The following is a 22,063-nucleotide window of genomic DNA, read 5'->3' as shown; positions in this document are numbered from 1 at the left end:
GGACTGCGGAAATCGCTGTCATGGTGGCAGACAATGCTGATGGAGGGCTGGCTGAATAAGACACCTTTCAAATGCAAGGTCTTTCTTTGGCGGGTGATGATTGGTGGTCTTCCTCTTGCCTTGGCCCTTGCCAAGCGTCGCATCTCGAATGGCAATTGTTTCTTCTGTACCACACCGGCGGAATCGGCCCGACATCGTTTTCTTTCTTGCCCGCTCGCCAAGAATATCTGGTCACTCTTGTCGCACATTTGGCGCGCGGTGGTGGGGTCCTCACTAACTCCTTTCGACTGGGTTTTTGTGCGCCCGAAGTATCCCACACCGCCACAGTTGCATGTGAAGATCTTATTTCACTTTTTCAGATACTGGGGATGCTGGCACATTTGGACCATGCGCAATGCTTTCCTCTTTGATTCGGTCTCTAATGTACCGCGACACATTGCCAGGCTTAAAGGGCTCTTGCATTGGCAGCTAGATCTCATCCGACACTCCGACTTGCTCCCTTGGGAGGATTTGCATCCTTGGCATATGGCAATTGCCTCTGGGTCGTTGCCATGATTGGTGTAACCTTTTTAGTGCATTACTACGGGGATTCCCCACACGTTGGCCTAGGGCCCTCGTGTCTCTTGTAATCAGAAAAAGAGAGAGAGAAAGAGTGAGAGAACCTCTTCACATGATGGCTTAGTGTCATCATGTATCTTGTAATCAAGTAATCTTGTATTTTTTTCGTAATTAATACAATTACCTTTTACGAAAAAAAGAGAGAGAGAGAGTAACGTTTTACGAAAAAAAAAAGACATTAACGTCTCTAGAAGGCCATAATGGCCTATGAGAGCATAACTAATACAACTGGTATCATCATCTCTCATCAAAGAAAAAAACAGAATTATGTCTAGGTCTACATGATAAATTGAAATAGAAAATGAAAAAAATATGAAAAATTGAAAAACTGAAAAGAGTATAGAGTATCTCCCTCTCAGTATATGGAATCCACCAAGACTTTGCAAGCTATCTCCAATTGAGTTGTCGTGGTAATCTTCGTCTGTAACGAGCAATCGTGACGTGAATGTGTCGCATAGGAGCATGTCTACATTGCCAATCAAGTACCCTAGGGCGTCGTCGTGCTCTTCATATGTAGCTGTGTCTAGTGTGATGCCACCTAATGATGTCCCTTGATGGCGCATGTCAGTAGATGTAGTGTCTAAGGTGGCAGTGCACGAGGGGTCAACTATACTGAAAAAGTTTGTAATTGCTCTCTGGAGGGGTGCATGTGGTTGGGGTTGCTTTCGATCCTATAAGAACGTTGCTTTGCGCCGTTGGGACTCTTATAACAAAAGGCCGAGACATCTGTGGTCCTCATAGTTCATCACCCGTCTCAATGGTCCAAAGCCCTCCTTAAAGAGGCAATGGTAGTGGCCTTGGATATCATAGTATACAGTGCATCTATAAATGTAGTGTTCCTCCGTCTCTTGCTTCTATCCACAAAGGTAGCACATCCTTTCATTTGCTGCAACATGGCTCCATCGACTTGTGTCAATCATCAACTAATGTGATGAGGTGCGGATTTGTCCAATAGCAACTCAAAGTCCGTGAGGAAGTTGAGCATCCATATATCTCGGCCTCACTGTGAAACCATTATGGGAAAGCTGCAAGAAGTGAGATTGGTATTGTGCCATCTTCGTGCCTAATGGGAAAGGGGGACTTGGACCGAGTCCTCTCTGTCTCCACTTTAGTGATGTCTGCTCTGATTACTCTGTCATTCATGACTTTTTGTTGCATGCTGCCCCACACCTTCATACATGCTTTCAGGTTTGCATCCATTTTAGCATTTAATTCCTTTCCCCATGCTTCACGCATTGCATTCATGTCACGTGTCACCTTGTCAATCATTGACATACATATTGCTGCGATCTCATCTCTTATGAGGGCTTTCACTTCATCCAAACTGTTTGTTGCAATCAGCCTTTGCATCTTTGTCTATTGCTTAGCACTTGTGAGAGTGGCATTTTCATGAGCTCTCGTCATTTTTTGAATACACTTTCGGTTGCCTAGGCAAGGTTTACTTGGGCAAAAATTATGCATGTGAAATAGAGGGTGTAGGTACCATTCACTTGGCCCTTGAAAATGGCCAAGAGCTGATTTTGCATGATATCAAATATGTACCTAGCATAAAGAAAAGTCTACTATCAGTTGGGCAGCTTGATGCAAGATGGTATTTTACTGTCTTTGGTGGTGGAACTTGGAAGGTTCACAAGGGCTCTATGCTGATTGTTAAAGGCAGCAAAAAGGGGACTTTGTATTATTTGCATTGTAAAGTATTGCTTGGCAAGTTTTTGATCGTGGCTGAAGTTTATTCTCAGATAGAACTTTGGCACAAAAGACTTGGCCATATGAGCCAATAAGGCCTTTAAGTTTTCTCCTCTTCAGGGAGATTTGATGTAAAAGGCTTCGGTCTCAACTTTTGTAATGATTGCATATATGGACAACATGCGAAGTCTCCTTATTACTCTGGTGTCGTTAAGAAGTCCAATGCTCTTGTCTTAGTACATTCAGATGTGTGCACTATGCCTGTTAATTCACATAGGGGGGTGCACAGTACTTTGTCACTTTTATTGATAATTTTAGTAGAAAGTCATGGGTGTATGTATAGAAGAGCAAAATGGAAGTGTTGGATGCTTTTAAAAAGTTTCATGCTTTTGTTACCATACACAAAGGGCTTAAGTTAAAAGCTATAAGAACGGGTAAAGGGGCGTGTATATCTCTAATGAGTTCAAAAGGTTTTGTGAGGTGCATGGCATTAAGAGGAAGTTGACAGCCCCTTACAATCTTGCATCAAATGGCGTGGCTGAAATATATAATCACACACTTTGTGAGAGAGTCAGATGTATGCTGTTCACAACTAACCTCTTGTAATAGTTTTGGAGAGAGGCTCTTAAAACTATAGTTCATATGTACAATCACTCTCCCAATCGTGCATTGGAAAATGACATTCCTAAAGAGGTTTGGTCTGGCAAACCTGCTTCATATGATCATTTGCGTGTCCAGGATCGGCTTGGGTACACTCTCCCCTACTTCTTCAGATCGACGGGGAGAGGGTGCTTTCCTCTTACTTTCCCTTTCAGTTTGAGAGGCGGCGGCTATTTGTCTTAATAGTGCCAGTGATGATACTTATAGTTTTTAGACATTCATATATTTTTTTGTATTGTACTTATGAACATTTATAACTTCATCCGCACTGTCAGGATGACATGATTGTAAAAGGGCATTTGGGCAAGATAACAATTCCCTTGCAGGGGCACTGTCCAAGTGGCACCATTGCATTGCATTTTGCACTACATGACATCTTACATCTCCCTTTGCATTATCCCATGTATTGGCATTTTGTTCATGTAAATATGCATTTGTGCACATTTATTCATTTTCGGTCTTTTGGAGTGGTTGTCTACCATATTCGTGGCATTGCTCATGTCATTCTCCGAGGCAATTCTCCCTAGCTTGCTTTGCTTGTCTTGCTTGCTTCACATCTTTGTTATATTTGTGTCACCCACACCTTAGCCATTTTCCTTCTTCACCGACACCGAGTTGGGGTACGAATACTCAATCGAACGAAAACAGATTTGAAACCCTTGTCAAAAGATGACATACTAGCGAGACAATAGGGTTTACGGAGAGAAACATGGAGTGAACCCGGCAAACATGGAGAAGAGAAGAGAAGCGAGAAGAAACTCTGATGAATGGAATGATGAAGTTTTGAATTATGGAGTGAATGTGATACAAAGGAACAAGGATGCCGTAGCATAAGGAAGATGATGAAGACAACCACGAACCACGAAATGCAATGTTCTCCTAAAGGGATGTGAGAATAGTGGAGAGGCTGGAAAGAAGAGGTGACGGACTGAATGAATCAATTCTGAGGAATAAATGAGAGAGTGGCCTATAAATAGGCATAGTGAGTCTAGTATGGCGCCCCTTTTTGGGGTTGCAAACCCTATACGCAAAACGCAGAAATGCAAAAACGCAAACTGTGGGTGAAGGGTTTCTCAATACCCCCTCTCAAGCCCAAAAAGGGGAAGAAAAGAAGAGTGAGGTGGAGATGGAATGCTACATGCTGAAGAATGCTCATGCAGCAGGTGCCACTTGGACAGTGTCTCTCGTGGAAAAATTGTTCACTTGCCCAAGCGTCCTAGTACAAAGATGATGAAAACATGCAATGCATCGGAGGAATGTCTGACTTTGTGTGGTGCCAAGAACCATAAGGATATGCTCGTACTCAATCTTGGGAGGTGGCTCCATGCTGACCAGGAGACAAAGAAGATCCACCCTCCGTGACTCCTTGCTGGAAGGAATACGAAGGCCTAGCCACCAAGTCGTTGCTGAAGACCCAAGGGCCCTGATCAAGGTAGATCCTCTAGATCCTCGGTATGAGTAGAGGAAATGATTGCTCAAAGGAAAGCCACTCCTTGAAAGTGAAAGGTGGTGGTTTGTGAGGAACTTCATGGCACATAGGGTCCATCTCTGAATTGGAAGGAGTAGAAGTAGAAGCTCCCTCTGAAGCCGAAGAAGAACTGGAATCCCCCTTTGAGGGAAAAGTGAGAAAATTCCCCTCTGAATCCCAGTCTGAGAGAGAAAGGGAATCCAACCATTGATGGCTCATGGATTGCAAAGCATTAGAGGAGAAAGGAAGTGCTGCCGGTCGTGCTGAAGAAGGTATCTGGGGCTTGGAAGAAGAAGCCGGAAAGCACCCATAAGTGGCATCTCGAACTTGAGTGGAAGAGGGTGGGGAAGAAGGAGCCTAAGGATGAGCCAAGGGTGAGGAATAGTCGCAGGTTCTCAAGAGAGTGGACTCTGGAGGAGATGTGAGCCGGGGAAGCCACTGAACCCGAAAGTGGGTGGGGGAAACCTCCGCGCAGTGGGGTGGTCTCCAGGAGGGCTTATCGCCTCGTAAGGTCTTAGAGTCTCCGTGTGCTCGAAAGGACTTAGTGCGCGTCGGGTGCAACTTATTGCTTTGAGCATAATATTCTGATAGCCGATGCAGAATGATCTTTGTGGCCCAGAAAGGAGAGGTGGCACAAGGAGTGCTTGGTGAAAGATGCATATACTCCAAAGGGGTGGGAAGCAAAGGTCGATGTTGATAGTCTTCGGTGGGATCACCGTTCGTGCCGCAGTAGTAGTACCCAGTAGAAGGACAATGTGTTGGTGGAGACGCCATGGTACCGGTGTGGCAAGCTGGAGAAGGGAGGGTGGGAGGGAATAAAAGGATATCTCCCAATGCGCAGCAGAAATGATAGAGAAATCAAATGTTGATGCCAAACTTGCCACCGATCTTTGTCTTCTCTGATGAGGAGGATCTTTATGGGTAAACGCAGCCAAGGAAGACTGGATCTGATGTAGACGACAGTGCAGGAGAGAGAGAAAGACTAAAAACGCAGGAAAAAACAGCAGCAGTAGTCAATATCTTAAAATCAGCTCCGAATAGTGTTTGATAGGCTGGAAATAGGCACCAGACTGTTGTAGACAGCAATGGCCAGCTTGGACCGCGATGTCCTCTGCGTCTGAGGTGTGGGAAACAAGCTGAAATATCTGAAATTTGCAAAAACGAGATTGTTTTTTGAATTGAGAGTGATCAGCAATAGTTGCTTTGCTGTAAACAGCTGCAAACTGCGGGTGGAAGGTTGGAAATAGGCGCCAGACTGTAGATGATGGCAAGGGACAACTGAGAGTGCAATGTCCTCCGTGCAAGGGGTGTGGGCAGTAAGCTAAAAACACTTGAAACCTGCAAAAACGAGAGAAGAGAAGAGAAGAGAGAAGAAACTTTGATGAATGGAATGATGAAGTTCTGAATTATGGAGTGAATGTGATACGAGGGAACAAGGGTGCCGTAGCACAAGGAAGATGATGAAAACAACCACGAACCACGAACCACAATGTCCTCCTAAAGGGGTGTGAGGGTAGGGGAGAGGTTGGAAAGAAGAGGTGACGGATTGAATGAATCAGCCGTGAGGAATGAATGAGAGAGTGGCCTATAAATAGGCACAGTTAGTCTAGGATGTCGCCCCTTTTTGGGGCTGCAAACCACAAACGCAAAACGCAAACTATGGGTGAAGGGCTTCTCAACAACCCTCAATTTTAAATCTATCAAAATTACAAAGCCCTAAAAAAAAAGTCCATAGCTAATTCCATTCGTCTTTTCTCCCTTGGTAAGATTACCATCACCTCTGTAGTCTTAGTAGGCTACTAGGCAGTCGACGCATACTCTTTTTCAGATGCTCTAGCTGCTTTGGGGTGGGATGTCTTGGGGTAAAAGATAAAGAAAAAAAGGGCTTGACTAGGCTACTTCTTGTGGTACTGTTGTTGCGTCTAAGAGGGGGTGTTGAGTTAAAAAATGCATTAGCTTCGCTTAAACAATCCCAAAACATACTTAATTAAGGAAGAAACCTTGTTTATTTAAAAGAAATGCGTTCTTAGAGAGAGTCTGTATCCCATAAGCACAAACCCACTTGGGAGGGCTCAAACTTTCTATAAATAGGTATGTTGCCCTCCTTTCAATCTTAATCTCATTTTTGAAGGTTTTAGGTGTTTTCAGCTTGCTGCTCACACCCCGTTCACGGAGAACATCGCAGTCCAAGCTGTCCATTGTAGTCTTCACTCATTTGGCACTTGTATTCAGTCCTCCATCATGATTTTGTTGTTTTCAGCCAAGCGACTGTTGTTGTCCATCCATCTAGCTATCATACAACCTGCCACGCCAGCATACTGTTGTGTTTACAGGTCCCAACTACCGCCTTAACAGTTTTTCTCTGTCCTATCAGTTGTTGCTACTGTTTTCTTTCTCTTCTCTACTATGTTTTGGAGTTCTGCTCCTCCCATTGTCGTCATCATCATCTCAGCCTGCATTTGCAGATTTTCTCTTCTTAGCCTGTGTTTGCAGTTTTTCTCTCTCTTGAGCTTGCGTTCACAGCACACACTCTCTCTAGATTGCCATCTGCATTAGGTCCAGCTACACATAGGTTGCAGTTACTGTTGTTCGACACTCGAAGGCTACCTTGTTGCGATTCGACATCTGTTTGGAGTACGACATACACACTCTCCAACTCATTACCCCTGCCTTGATCCTTGAGATACAGGAGTTTGAGGTCCAGTATTCATTCTTTGCATAGTGTGTTTGTTGTATGAGCATTGTATATTCAGTAGTCATATCACTTCATTCATTCTCTGTGTTCATTGTCTCTGAGTTACCCTAACCCTAATTGTGTTCTTCTATCAGTTTGTGCTTTGTTTTACGGTGTTATTTGTGTTTCTATGTTAGGGTATTTCTTCACATTCTTGGGGTGTTGATGTTTAGCCAAAACACTTGGTTGAATGGATTTCAGATAGATTGGAGACTAAGTTTGTTTATTAGAAATCTTAGGCGTGGCCATTCCATATCGTCTCAAAGTGGCATGGATTATCATGCTATCCACACTTGCTTAATTTTTGCTACTTCTATCCTAGACTATCAATACCTTGAATGATTATACCTAGCATATCCATTTCATGTTATGGAAAAATGGCTCCTTGCATGTAGGTATTTCTTGAATTTCTTGGAGCCATGTTTGCACTCCGAGAAGCGTGGGTGTTGGGGCTATTCATGATGTTAAAACTCATATGATGGCTCTTCATTGGTTAGTTTTTGGTGCTATGTGCACTAATTGTCACCCCTAGGTCTTTATTGTCCATTTTTTTTCTAGAAGACCGAGGACTATGCATGGTAAACTAGCATTCAAGGCATGTGGTGGCACATCCTTAACACTAATGCCCCTCGACATCTTCTTCTTTTTTGGTGACCCATTTGGTATGCTCATGAAATCACAAGGCATGTTGGCATCACAAATAGAGATTTTCTTGGCCGCTAATTCTTTTTAGATGGAATTGTTGGGTCAAAGTTGCTCTTTTAGGATGGGAAATACGACAATCGACCAAAATTTAATTGCATGGCGTGTTTGGGCTTGTCTTCTGTTGCTGATGCCATTGTGATGAGCTGCAATGTGTTTATGTCTTTCTATACAGCCAAGAGTCTTTCTAGGATCCCTTGCAAATATGGGGCTAGATTTTGATGGTATTGCAGAATAGGCAGCCCTTTCCCACCCTTGATTTGATCGACCTTGGTAGGATTAGGATCTTGCAAGATGGCACAATCTTGAAAGGGCTTCAGCTAATCAGGTGTATTATCTCATGATCAAAGATCATCATTGGCTGGTCACCAAAGCCAATGGTGTTTGGGGCATGCACAAATCTAAGGCTTGGTGGAAAATGATTGTGATGTAAGGCTGGCTAAACAAGACTCTGTTCAAATGTAAGGTCTTTCTTTGGAGAGTGTTGATTGGCGGACTTCCCCTTGCCTTGACTCTTTCGAAACGCCGAATCTTAGACGACAATTGGTTTTGTTTACACTTCTAATGTGGAATCCTCTTGTCAGGGATTTATTTCATGCCCTTTAGTTAGGAAAATCTGGATCCTCTTGTCTAATATTTGGAGAGTTATCGTTGGGCCGTTGCTGTGCCCCTATGATTGGGTCTTTACTAAGGCAAAATATTCCACTTTGGCACAACCAGATATAAAGATATTTTTCCACTTTTTCAAATTTTGGGGTTGTTGGTACAACTAGGTTACCCAAAATGTGTTTGTTTTTGCTTGGCCTCTAGTGTCGAGGAACATATTGCTAGGCTAAAGGGTCTTCTACATTGGCAGCTAGATCTCATTCAGCATGTTGGTCTTCTTTCTAGGGAGGCCTTGGTTCCTCGGCATATGACAATTTCTTCTGTTTCCCTGCTGTGACTTTTGTATTCCTTATGATATAATATAACTACTCATCATGTTTTGGGAGAGGGGGGGGGGGGGAGGGAGATAGGAAGAAAGAAAGTGATATTACCATCTACAAAAGGCCAAATAAGCCTATGAGACCAAAATTTTACATCTAAAAGTCAGGGAGTTACCCCAAGTCCCAAAATCGCTATCATCCAATGCTATGACTAGAGAAGAGAAGCGGGATCCTGAAATTAGTCTTGCGCAACTAGCGTGGCCTTGAAATGAGTCATGCGCAACCAAATCTTCCTAGCTAGTGATCGTGCTGACTCACCTGGCAAGCAGGCAGCCCTGCGCAATGAGATTTTCCTAGACAGTGATCGTGTTGAATCACCTTGTGGGAAGTTGACTACATATAGGGTATTGTAACCTGCAGACAGGCCAAGCCTGTGGTTGCAAAATCAATTTCTTAGTCAATCAATCTGATAAGTAGGTATGCTGTAATATAGACCTGCTTCGGTACGGCCAGGTGCAGGTCCCACGCACAGGCAGAGACACAGTCAGGTGCCTAGACTTTGGTGACATTGAAAGAGAAAGAGCAGATTGCAGTGTCTCTGCAGTCGTAAACATAGACTGGGGCTCTGGCCTAGGCAACATGCATGCGTCTTGTGGTATAGATGTGGATTTCCTTGATCAGCAAACTCAAGAAGGGGAAGAAAGAATTGGTGGACATAATGTTGACACTTTAGCAGAAGATTTTCATGAGCCAGTGGAACGAGACGAGATGGACAAACATTGCAAGTGCTGACATCAGATCTTCCGGTTTTTGGTGTTCCAGAGATGCCTCAGTAGGTTGCATGTACACCTCACTCGCAGACAAATGTGTATTTTCAGTATATGCTTGTAAGTGCTAATAATCTCATGAATGACTATGCAGGTGTGAATGAAGGCAAAGCGAACTATTGAACCAAATGGTGATCATGCAGTGGCTGTCATGGGGACAGAAATAGTATTACAATAGTTTTCTACCTTCCATGAGAGGGAAACTATCTTTTATTTTATGGGAAGGACTCCTTTCATTCTCCCTATTATAGTCAATGCTTTTGAGTGATGATGTATATTAGAATGATGATTCAGAGCATGTGCAAACCCCTCTTGTGGAGGATATTTATGATGGACTGAATGGCTTCTTTGAGATACTCTTTCGTACATTGGATGGTTGTGCATGGATAATGTAGTGTATCCCTCTGACTCTGGATTGGGCAATTGGTGCATGCGGTCCCATGGAGGTCCATGGAGGAATTTTAGGACGCTCTTAGGTAGACATGCCTAATTTGGGTGGAAGTGGTTAATTTCCCTTTTGACCTTTGGCGATTCCTTCCTCTTGTATTGAGATCTCTTGGATAGATCTTGGTGGAGCCTTGTTTGGCCTCTTGTTAATAGAAATAGAGCCTGCATGCTTTGGGATACTGGAAAACCTCTGCCCAATAAAATTAATTGATTTTTGAGTCGAAATGGGTGACTTTTGCAAGACATTGTTTTAGATGTGGCCAGTTAGGCCATTCTGTTTTTGAATGTGATCATGGTCTTGAAATTTTATAGCGTGGTTTGGATCTTGAGTTAGATATGCAGGAGCATGAACCCCAGGATGTCCCTCCGTAGCAATGTGTCTTTCCCCTTGTGCTCTTGATCTACGTAGAAATATTGAGATCTCTTGGCTAGATCTTGGTGGAGCCTTGTTTGGCCTCTTGTTAATAGAAATAAAGCGTGCATGCTTTGGGATATCGGAAAACCGCGTCCCAATAAAATTCATTGGTTTTTGAGTCCAAATGGGGGACTTTTGCATGACATTCTTTTAGATGTGGCCAGTTGGGCCATTCTGTTTTTGAATGTGATCATGGTCTTGAAATTTTACAGTGTGGTTTGGATCTTGAGGCAGATATGCAGGAGCATGAACCTGGGATGTCCCTCTGTAGCAATGTGTCTTTCCCCTTGTGCTCTTGATCTATGTGGAAATGAGAATACAGCTTTGCTCTAGGCTATGCTTGTAGGTGAGTCGCATCTTGCCTGCCAAGAATAGGCGTTGAAGGACGCTTCTTGGATTAGTGTGATTAAACACATGCTCGACAAGAATCCCGTTCGATTCCTATTTATTCGAATTCTAATAATGTCATGTACACTTTCGAGGCAGAGCTAAGGGATTTTACGCTCAACCTCAATCATCTCATGTGTCTCCAATAGCTGGAGTAGTTGATAAAGGTGCTTTTGATTTTTATTTGAGGTCTGATGCTTGTCGGAGGCAGTTGTCCTCTTGAGATCTTCTAGCAGTGATTTATATGTGGGTGGAGAAACATCATTCATTATCCCTTGGTTTTGGAAACGACTCATTGGATGATGTTGGCCTTCAAGGCTTTGCTTGCTTGCCTACCTTTGATTTTCAATCATATTCTGCTGAACGATCATGTTTTGGGTACATGTACAACTAATTGCTGCATTTAGCATGCAGGTTCTATTTAGGGTCTCAATGAATGTTCCGTCTTTAGGGATAAAGCATATGCTTTGTCCTTAGAATATGGTATCCATCATGCATCTGCTTTTCATGCTGAATTGCAGCATTCGCAATCTTTGTAGAACATTTGGTGTCTAGGCAATAGGCTAGGGATACCTTTGATGAGTTGGTCGCATGTTCTAAACTGTTGAAATGCAGAATCCAGGCTCTTCAAGAGGAGGAATATCCTAATTATAAATTACTAGCTCATCTGGATGCTTTGCATGATGATACTTTCTAGACTCATCATTTCTTTTGCTTGTCTACACCAAAAATATGCTCGGGAAAATGTTGTGCATTTGATGAACAAGTAGGGTGACATGGTTATTGAGGTTGCATCTCTTACTCAGACATGCCTTGAGTACTAATAAATCTTGGTTGGGTCCACATGAAGCTCTTTTTGATGCTATTCATTTTACTCGTCGATACATTTGTGACTTGGTCTGAAATCAGGTTAAGCTTGAATGGGTAGATTTGATGGAGGACGATATTATTGAGGCTGAATTGAAGGATGTGCTATCCCATTTAACATGTAGGAAATGCCCTAGTTGGGATAGCCTTCCTAATGAGCTGTTTTCAGTCCATGTGGAATAGCTCAAAGATCCACTGACTCGGGATGGTATAGCGACGGGAAGCTAGAAAATGGCCATCCCCTATTACTATGGTGTTGGGATTGGAAGATTGCAGTTATTCATTTGAAATAGGGGAGATCCATTTCTATTATGGGTTCATTGTACAAAACGTTTTTTGAAGTCATTGTCAACAGATCGCAAAAAATGTTTATGCAATTGATTCATCCATGCTAGTTTGGTTTCATTAAGGGATGGAACATCATACATAATATTTTGAATGTTCAAATGGGGATTGATTATGCCAAAGCCTTTGTTGAAACTGGAGGGGGGCACAACAGAGAGTGATGGAGGTCGAGCAGGAGTGAACCAGTGAGTGTGACGGCTTGAGTGAGTTTGAGCAGAGTGAAAAGTCCGAGACGATAAGAGTGTACAACCAATGTGTTGGTACACAAAGAATAAAATGTATTTATACTTAGGGCATGTAAAGGGTGCGTTCACATGTACAATGTGCGTGTACTATATACATGGAGGTTACCGGGCCTTTATATCCCAACAACAGGGTTATCTTGTGTTTTAATCTTGGTCAATGTGATTTGACCATCTTCCAGAATCTGTCTGATGAAGTGATATCGCACATTTATATGCTTTGTGCGTGAATGATACATGGCATTCTTAGCGAGATACACTGCACTCTGGCTATCACATCCCAAAACTGTAGTACCCATAGACACGCCGAGATCATCTGCAAGTCTGCTCAACCATATAGCTTCCTTAGAAGCTTCAGTAGCTGATATGTATTCAGCTTCAGTGGTACTCAGTGCAACAATGTTTTGCAACTTGGAACACCAAGAAACAACCCCACCAGCAACTGTAAAGACATACCCGCTGGTGGACCTACGAGTGTCCAAGTCACCTGCCATGTCTGCATCACAATAACCCTGCAAACTAAGTGCACACTGCCCATAGCAAATACTTTTTCTTTGTGTACCCTTAAGGTATTGAAGAATACACTTGATAGCCTCCCAATGTGCTTTGCTAGGATTTGACATAAACCTGCTAACAACTCCCACTGCATGAGCAATGTTTGGACGAGTAGCAACCATAGCCACAAGCTGATGCATAAGGAACTCCCTTCATAGCAATTGCTTCCACGTCATCTTTCGGGCTGTTGGCTTTGCTAAGCTTGAGATAAGGAGGTAAGGGTATCCCAAAAGGCTTAGCTTTAGCCATGTTAAATCAGTCCTGTACCTTTCCAATGTACTTTTCTTGAGATAAAAACAACAATTTCTGCATTCTATCTCTATGAATCCTCATGCCCAAAATATGCTTTGCATTCCCCAAATCTTTCATGGAGAAAGCTGATTTCAGCTGATTTTTGAGAGCATCCAAGCTAGTCTTTCTTTTCCCTGCTAGTAACATATCATCCACATACAAAACAAGTATTATGGGGCTGCCATATGTGTCCTTTTTCATGTACAAGCAATGATCTGCATGGTTGCGTGTAAACTCATGAGATAGCATAAAAGTATCAAACTTTTTGTACCACTGCTGTGGTGCTTGCTTCAACCCATAAAGGCTGTGTTTTAGCTTGCACACCATCTGTTCTTTTCCAGGAACTACAAAGCCCTCGGGCTGTTTCGTGTAGATTTCCTCATCAATGTCACCATGCAAGAAAGCTGTTTTTACATCCATTTGATATAGCTCCAAATCCAAAACAGCAGTAAGAGCAAAAAGCACACATAAAGTGGTCATCTTCACAACAGGTGAGAAGACCTCTTGGAAGTCAATCCCTTCCTTTTGTGCATAACCTTTGACAACTAGGCTTGCCTTGTACTTGGGTTTCCCATCAACTGTCTTGACTTTGTACACCCATTTGTTTGGAAGTGGCTTTCTTCCCTTTGGTAATGACACAAGATCCCAAGTATCATTTGCATATAGAGATTTAATCTCTTCCTGCATAGCTAGCTCCCACTTACTGCTGAATTCACATGACTTGGCCTCTTTGTATGTAAGAGGCTCACCCTCATCTGTAAGCATCACATAATGCAAGGAGGGGTCAAACCTATGTGGTTACCTTCTTACGTGTGTAGACCTGCGTACCCAATGATCAACATTGTCAGGAATTGGGTCTACATCAGGAGGTATATTATTTTCAGCATTCATTTGCTGCTGTAAACCATTTTCAGCATGCTGTTCATGCTGTACAGCACCTTCAATTTCATTTCCAGCACCTGCATTTTAATAATCAGCAAGCCTATCTTGCTGTCCATGACCTCCTTGTGCTTCTATTTGCTGTCCATCATCATCTGGCTTAAAAGTAACCGGCTGATCATCACTTTCAGCCTGTGGTACAGCACCTTGAGGCTCATTTTCTGAAGTAATGGGTGGCTGCAAACTCTGAAATTTTACCTTTTTTAGATCTTCATTAGAGGCTAGAGTGCCTTTCAGCAAAATTGCCTCATTAAACACAACATTACGACTGCAAATAATTTTCTTGGATTGAGGTAACCACACTCTGGAGCCAAATTCACCCTTATCACCATAGCCCATGAAGAGGCAGACTTTGGGTCAAGTTTATTCCTCAGTTCATTCCTAACATGCACAAAGGCATCACATCCAAAAGTGCGTAAATGGTCATATGAGGCCGATTTGCCAGACCAAACCTCCTCAGGGATGCCATTATTTAAGGACCTGTTTGGAGAGCGGTTGCAAATGTGAACCAGAGTTTTGAGTGCCTCTCCCCAAAATGCATTAGGGAGATTAGCAGTGGACAGCATGCACCGCACTCTTTCACATAAAGTCCAGTTATATCTTTCAGCCACCCCATTTGAAGAAGGGCTGTAAGGGGCCGTAAGCTCCCTCTTAATACCATTCAAGTCACAAAAGGACTTGAATTCAGTCGATGTGAACTCACCCCCATTATCAGCTCGCAAGCATTTCAACTTTCTACCTGTTTGAGTGGTCACAAATGCATGAAAAGTTTTAAAAACAGCAAACACATCACTTTTCTTTTCAGCAAGTACATCCAAATCTTCTTGGAACAGTCATCAATAAAGGAGACAAAATATGCAGCACTACCCAATGATTTCACGGGCATACTACATTCATTTGAATGCACTAAGTCCAAGACATTGGACTTACGAGAGACACCAGAGTAAAAAGAATTTTTTATTTGCTTTCCAAATTGACACTCATTACAAAAATCAAGTTTAGAGCCTTTTCCATCAATCCTCTTCAGAGAGGTAAGGACATCAAGTCCTTTTTGGCTCATATGGCCTAATCTCTTATGCCATAACTCCAAGTGGCTGCAAATTTTAGCAACTGCAAGAAACTTGCCATTCAAGGCTTTACAGTGCAAACAATACAATGTGCCCTTCTTGGTTCCTTTTGCAATCAGCATGGAACCCTTTTTCACTTGCCACAAACCACCACCAAATAGTGTGGTGTAGCCATGCAAGTCAAGTTGACCAACAAACAGTAAACTCTTTTTAATGCCAGACACATATATGACATCTTTCAACACAAGCTCTTGACCATTGTCTAAAGACAACTGTACGGTACCAATCCCATCAATGCTGCAAGCATGGTTATTTCCAAGGTACACCTTTCCATAACTGCCTGCATTGAACATAGCAAAACACTCCAAGCAAGGAGTTACATGGAAAGAGGCACCAGAGTCTACAATTCAAGTCTGAGTGACACCATCATCAACAGACGAGTGCATCAATCACATCAGCCTTGGTAATCTGCATATCTTGCATGTGACATACAAGGGCATCATAATCAACTGCACATTGTATCTGAAAGCTCCTCTATGACCACACTAGACGCCACATTGGCCTTTTCTTTGCCTTTGGATGCCTCCAATGCATTTGTCTTTTCTTCTTTCTTCTTTTTATCTTCTGCATTCTTCTTTCTCTCATGTTCCTTCTTGTAGTACCTGCAATCAGGTTTCTTGTGGCCCTTCCGACCACAATGATAGTAAGTAACGTCACTCTTATCCTTTCCTTTGCTCTTTCTCCTATTTCTGTGCCCTGCATATGCATTTTTCTTTTCAGTCATGCCTCTTACATTATAAGCTGAGTTGCTGCCTTCTCCACTAGACATACGTCTGATTTCTTCATTCAATATAGAACCCCTCACCCCATCATACGAGAGATTGGGGTTATTGCTGAGTGAAACCACCAAGGTTTCCCACGAGTCCGGCAGTGTCATGATCAAAAAGATCGCCCTCAACTTATCATCAAAGTCCAAGTTTGCATCTTTGAGCTGATTTAGAATCCCTGTAAATGCACTCAAGTGCTCAGCTGCAGGCTTTGACTCATCTAGTCGCATATTCACCAACTTGCGCATTAAATGCACCTGATTAATAGGTGTGGTGATCTCATAAGTAGTCTTTAGCTTCTCCCATATTGCATAACCTGTGTCTAAACCCTTAATATCTGTCAGAATGTCATCAGTGGCACCCATCTTTATGTAAGCCACAGTCTTTTTATTCACTCTGGCCCAATCTGCATCAGACATTAGTGCGGGTTTATCTTCCTGCAAAGCATCCTCACAATCCTTCAGGAACAAAATGCTCTGCATACGGTCTTTCCAAAGGTCAAAGCCATGACCATCAAACCGTTTGATCTTCATCAAACTCTTGATGTCTGAACTGGAAGAAGTTGCAACCATTTTATCACGAACACAAGCTGAACCAGCAAAATACCTGCTGTTTTTCCTCAACCAGAAATTAATCTCTGCTGTTTGTACATTAGCCAGCCACTGCACGGGCAAAAGATGCAGAAATTTACCAAATTTCAAGTCCAAAATTGCATGAATGTCAGTCAATCTGACCAAGCTAAGTAAAGCTTTTCCAATACATGAAAATCCCCAAATTTCTGGGATCCAATGTCAGGAAATTTTACCCAAAAGGGCAAAATTTTGACGAAATTTGCAAAATCCCCAATTTAGTTGAGGTCATCGCTCGCGATGTCTGCAATTTCTAACTCAAAAGTCACTGACAGGCATGAATGATGCCAAATCTGGGAAAAGCCCTAAATTCTGTGGCTCGATTTGCACATATTTTGAAATTGTGCCTCTGGTGCGTGAACACGTGCCAAGGCAAGTGGTAACGAGGGGATTAGAGAAAAAATTGATTTGTTTTTTGAAAAAAAAACGAAGGAACTAATAGGGGGGGTCCATTGACCCCCGTCGCGTCACGTCACCTGCCTGTCCAGGTCACGAACCGTCACGCAACCCCGTCACATCTGATTGACGCTTGCCCGCCGGCGCCGCCTGCCTATCGCTCGTCACGCGAACCGCTTGCAGAGGTTGCTTGCACGTCACGTCGTTCCAGTTGTCGCCTGCACATCTTCACCGTGCGCAGTAGCAGGTGCCTAATCCATGCCCGCTGCCCAGTGCCGCCTAGTCTTGTCTGCACGTCTGCTACCAGTCGACTCTGCTTGTCGCTTGCCTGCTGAAGGTCGCATTCGAGGAAGCGTACACAGAGCCTTAAGCTCTGATACCAGTTGTTGAAACTGGAGGGGGGCACAACAAAGAGTGATGGAGGTCGAGCAAGAGTGAACCAGTGAGTGTGACGGCTTGAGAGAGTTTGAGTAGAGTGAAAAGTCCGAGACGATAAGAGTGTAGTACACCAAGAATAAAATGTATTTATACTTAGGGCACGTAAAGGGTGCGTTCACATGTACAATGTGCGTGTACTATATACACGGAGGTTATCGGGCCTTTATATCCCAATAGCCTTTGGCTAGCAGGTTGTTAGGATCTAGCTAGATATTGAAAAGGATTTTGATCATGTTGATCTTTTCTACGATAGTTAGTGTCTACCATGGGTTTTGGTCCTTGGATGCCTTCTCTTATTGATACCATCCGTGGTGATGCTATGGCTTATATTGCACTTTTTTTGGGGGGGGGGGGGCGCGATTCATAGATGAGATTGCTTTGACTCCTCTTCGTCAAGGATGCCCTCTTGGTCCTTTATAGTTTGCATTGGTTACTTATCCGATGCTCTCTTTGTTGGATAGGCTTGTTGATGATGGGGAGATTGTTGGTTTGACTCTTCCTAGTGGTACTCAACTTTTGGGCCAATATTTAGCAGATGATTCCTTTATGTTTCTTAAGGCTGATTAGATCAATGTGAATCGGCTAATGACTATTTGGACTGTGTTTAGTTAAGCTTTGGGCTTCATATCAATGCTTCGAAATCTACACTGATTTCTTGTACGGAGATTGATTTGCAAGTATTGGGTTGGTAGATCTCTTGTTTTCTAAAGGTGAAATAAGTTGGTACTTGGGATATCCCATTTGTGTGGATGTGGCACCTCAAACCCTGCTTGATTGAATGTCCTCTTTGTTGGGTATTTCACTCACGCCTCACTTATGCCTATGCTCACATAGGAGTGTCGGTGATCAGTAGGACACTGGGACACTTTTTACTCTCGGTAGGAGAGGTTTCTTCCCCCAGACTTATGGTATTATTTTGTATGTGCTTATGACACACACTTACGGGCACTTACTGTGTTCGGGTGTGAACACCCCTTACAACTCTAAGGTTTAAGGGTTGTACCTCGTACTTTCAGCTTACACTCTTTTAGTCTATTGCATTGGGTGTCGTGCTTCACTCTCACACTGTCTATTGTTTTCTATGCTGAGATTTGATCCTGCCGTCCTCTCTCACACTCTTGAGTTCATGATAGGTTTATGCATTGGAAATCTCAAGGTTGGCCTCTTCATGTGTGGCTAAAAGTGGCCCAATCTATCATGATTAGTATTGTCTCATATTTTATGCCCTCACTTCCTTGGACCAAGAAGTCTCTCTTGGAATTGATGCAGCCCATCAGCCATGGATGTACTTGGGTCGTAGCAACCCATATGGACAAAACTACCTTTGCCAAGTCTATATTTTGTGACTTGATCCAAGATCAAGTCTTGCTTGACATAGCAGGTTTAGAGACTGACATTTCTGAGGATGAGGTGATGGATGTTTTGCTGAAGTTACCCGAGGACAAAAGCCTAGGTTGGGATGGTCTCACCAACTAGTTTTTTGAGACCTATGCCAGTCGCCTAAAGGCATCTTTGATCACTATGTGCGAGGAAGTTTGGGCAACTGGCTGCCTCATGGATAGAGAATGTTATTAAGCTGATTCTGAATGACATATATTAAGAAGTTTTTGCATAGAATTGTGTTTAACTTTTGGTGCTGAGCTGATCATGTTATTAGCCAGAAAAACACACACTATTTTGCAGGGATAAAGTAATGTAGGATTCACGGTCTAGTTCTGGCAACATTGGCTAGATGTTTTCCTGTTGGTGTTCAATCACATTGAACTTGGATAATGTTTTGCAGATGCGATCATGTGGCTTGGAAAATGCACCTGCAACCATTGTCTACCCAGATGGCTCAAGGATTGGAGAATGGAGCCTTGCCACGCAGATGGAGCAGAAGTTTGGCCAACCGGTCATTGGCATCCTTTGGCGGGATGCATTGCAAATACTTTCTGAGTTTTTACCTGATGACTGCAAACACACTGGTTTTGAATGTGTGAATGTAATTCAAGTATGACAACTTTTCTTTATCTTTTGATACCAAGTTGTTTATACATGTAGGAGGACATTTGTCATATGTTGGTAACTATATGCACACCTAGTTCCTATGTACATTGATAGTTGCTGAAAAAACTGGGCACATATGTGTGAACGTATGTTAATGAAACTGACCAATTTCTAGCTGAATGATGTAATAATTGCTTCCTACAGGAATAAACTTTCATATCATACCTATCAATTTTCAAATGAATCTGGCCTGAAGTTGCAGCTACATATGAAATTCCTGAAGGCAGCAGTTTATCTTTGGCATATAAAAAGTAGGCTGAAATTTAAGGTGTGAGGGGATTCTTGAGGGCACAAAAGAGGCCCATGGGAGCTCCGTGGACAGCAGGGAAGGGCCCTGCTTATTGAGCTTGAAGTGATACCTCCCAATGAGCCAATGAAGCCATCAGAGGTTTGCCAAGTAGCTAGGATTCATACATAAAGAAAAAAAAACGGCAGGCTAATAAGTTGTCTGATGCATATTGCACATAGTACCCAAACCGGCATTCTGGATGCCTGTTTTGGAAACCCTGTTTTGGGAATGTTTCCGAAGCTTGGAACGTGTTTTGGGAACAAACTTTTATAAATAAATAAATAAATAAATAAATAAATAAATAAAAATTGGGTTTGGCGGGGGTGTGGGCAGGGGGGCGGGGAAAGGGATTTGTTTAGGGGGGAGAGGCCTTCAACTTTACCCGCCTGCGTTTCAGTTTTTGGCCAACTGACAATGTGTTTTAGTTCTTAGATCTCAATTCTAGCCTTCAAATTACACTTTTATTGCATGTGTTTGCATGCAAATTTCTCTTTGGTAAAGCCATCTATAGTGAGAGGATGGAGGCGGTCACAGACAGATTTGCATAACTAAGGTGTTACTAACTCTCAACTCTTGCTGACAACCTGCAGCTATTAAATAGTGACATGAAGGTTTGAAATCCTCAACTTGCCACAGTTTGTTTGATATAAGAGATGGAGAGAAGATGAACACAAATTCATGTGACATGAAGGCTTGGAGTTTTGTGTAAAATTTAAGTAGATGGTGCTATGTGCATTGCTACTAAAGTACATATTTATGGATTTAATGCTCAAATCCAAAACTGCTCCTGCCGTTTCCAAAACTAACTGAAACTCTGAGCCTCTGGTTTTTGCTCTTTCCGTTTCCCCCGTTTCTGAAACTTCCCCGTACTATGATGTTGCAGCCCCTAATTTGAAAATGCAGGCCTACAGAAAGCATAACAATGATTTCCAACAGTTATAGGAACCATCCCCTTGCAAAATCTCAGGTGGCAGCAGTGGAGTAGACACACTTAAAATTGATTGAGAACCTTTGCTCTAGATCCCCATTTAATGTAGGTTCTTACTTAAAAGGCAAGAGAATCATTGTGGACACAAAGGACACAAATGTCGGACTTCAAGTAAAACCTTCAAGGATGATAAAAATGTCGAGGTCGAAGCATGAAAGGCCACCAAGATGGAGTGACCCATCCTTCAAGGTTGAGATCTCCCCTTGAGGAAAAAGTGCAAGGGAGGGAGGGGTTGCAAGAGCAAGGCGCATCCCCTGACCAGCAAAACCCAGCTCTGGTAATTTCTGGCTAAATGTCATGCAAGTATTCAAGCTGTGGTTGAAACTTGCAGCCGTGCATATAGTTACCCTTAATATCTTGTTTTAAAACAGTGGCTATCCTCCACAAGAGAGAAAAGATGACAATTTCACAACAGAGCCAAAATAGTAGAAGTCAGTACACCACATTGACTTGGAAATAGTAGAAGTCAGTACACCACATTGACTTAGAATGGCTACCTTCTTCAAAGAGAGTTGTATCACGCATGATCGATGGCCTATCAGCATGAAATCACAAGTGATCAAAGCGATGCAGAAACTTGTATTTTTCAAGGTGGTCATCCACTATCTATTCAGCCCCAACTGTATAGGTACCCTCAACAATAATTAGAGATTCTACCTGTCTATATTCGACTGACAAAGAGAAGATAACCCGAACTGCCAAAGCACTTCTTGAAGCAGATCTCCGACAATAGTCATATTATGTAGAAACCATAGCCAGCTGCAACTGGATGCAAAAGGCCTTTAGTCCCAATGCAAATAACCACCACTCTTTGTGCCTATGCAAGTCTATGATTGTTACTTTGCCGGTCACAAAATGGTACAAGGAACAAAAGATCAGCACTCTATGCAATCCTCTCCAAATTGAGATCTGTGATGGATATTTGATTGAACAAATGGTTCCTATGTATAACACTATACCTGCTAAGAACAACATGAACCACTAGTATGAGCATTGAGGTGATTGCCAGCCAGTTTCTAGGCTCCGTGAACTTTGCATGCTCGTCCACAATCCATCGTGATAAGCAAAATTTTCTTTGTTTGCGCACCCGAACATACAATCCACATTTACGAGGAAACACCCCAAGGAGCTGTGACCATGTAAGTATTATAGAATATATGTGCACAGGATTTAGGGGTGCAGTGACTAATAGCACACGTAAAGACATGTATGCCCAAGGGATTGTGCCATTTAAAATAGGGTCTTTAGCCAGTTGATGTGTGTACAGAGGC

General features: G+C 42.7%; 1 protein-coding gene across 2 annotated transcripts in view; it reads left to right on the top strand.

Annotated features, from left to right (window-relative positions):
- LOC148009099 (uncharacterized) overlaps positions 1-22,063 on the top strand; it is a 240,525-nt gene that overhangs the window by 99,869 nt on the left and 118,593 nt on the right. For both annotated transcript variants that reach the window (XM_087673820.1, XM_087673822.1), the window contains exon 3: positions 19,250-19,459. In XM_087673820.1, coding sequence (XP_087529946.1) covers positions 19,250-19,459 — 210 coding nt within the window. The remainder of the gene's footprint in view (positions 1-19,249; positions 19,460-22,063) is intronic.

Source organism: Lygodium microphyllum, unplaced genomic scaffold, assembly GCF_053477565.2.
Source record: "Lygodium microphyllum isolate KBCC unplaced genomic scaffold, Lygodium_microphyllum_v1.1.10 scaffold_40, whole genome shotgun sequence".
Taxonomy (NCBI): Eukaryota; Viridiplantae; Streptophyta; class Polypodiopsida; order Schizaeales; family Lygodiaceae; genus Lygodium; species Lygodium microphyllum.
This window is presented reverse-complemented; position numbering and strand designations above follow the sequence as displayed.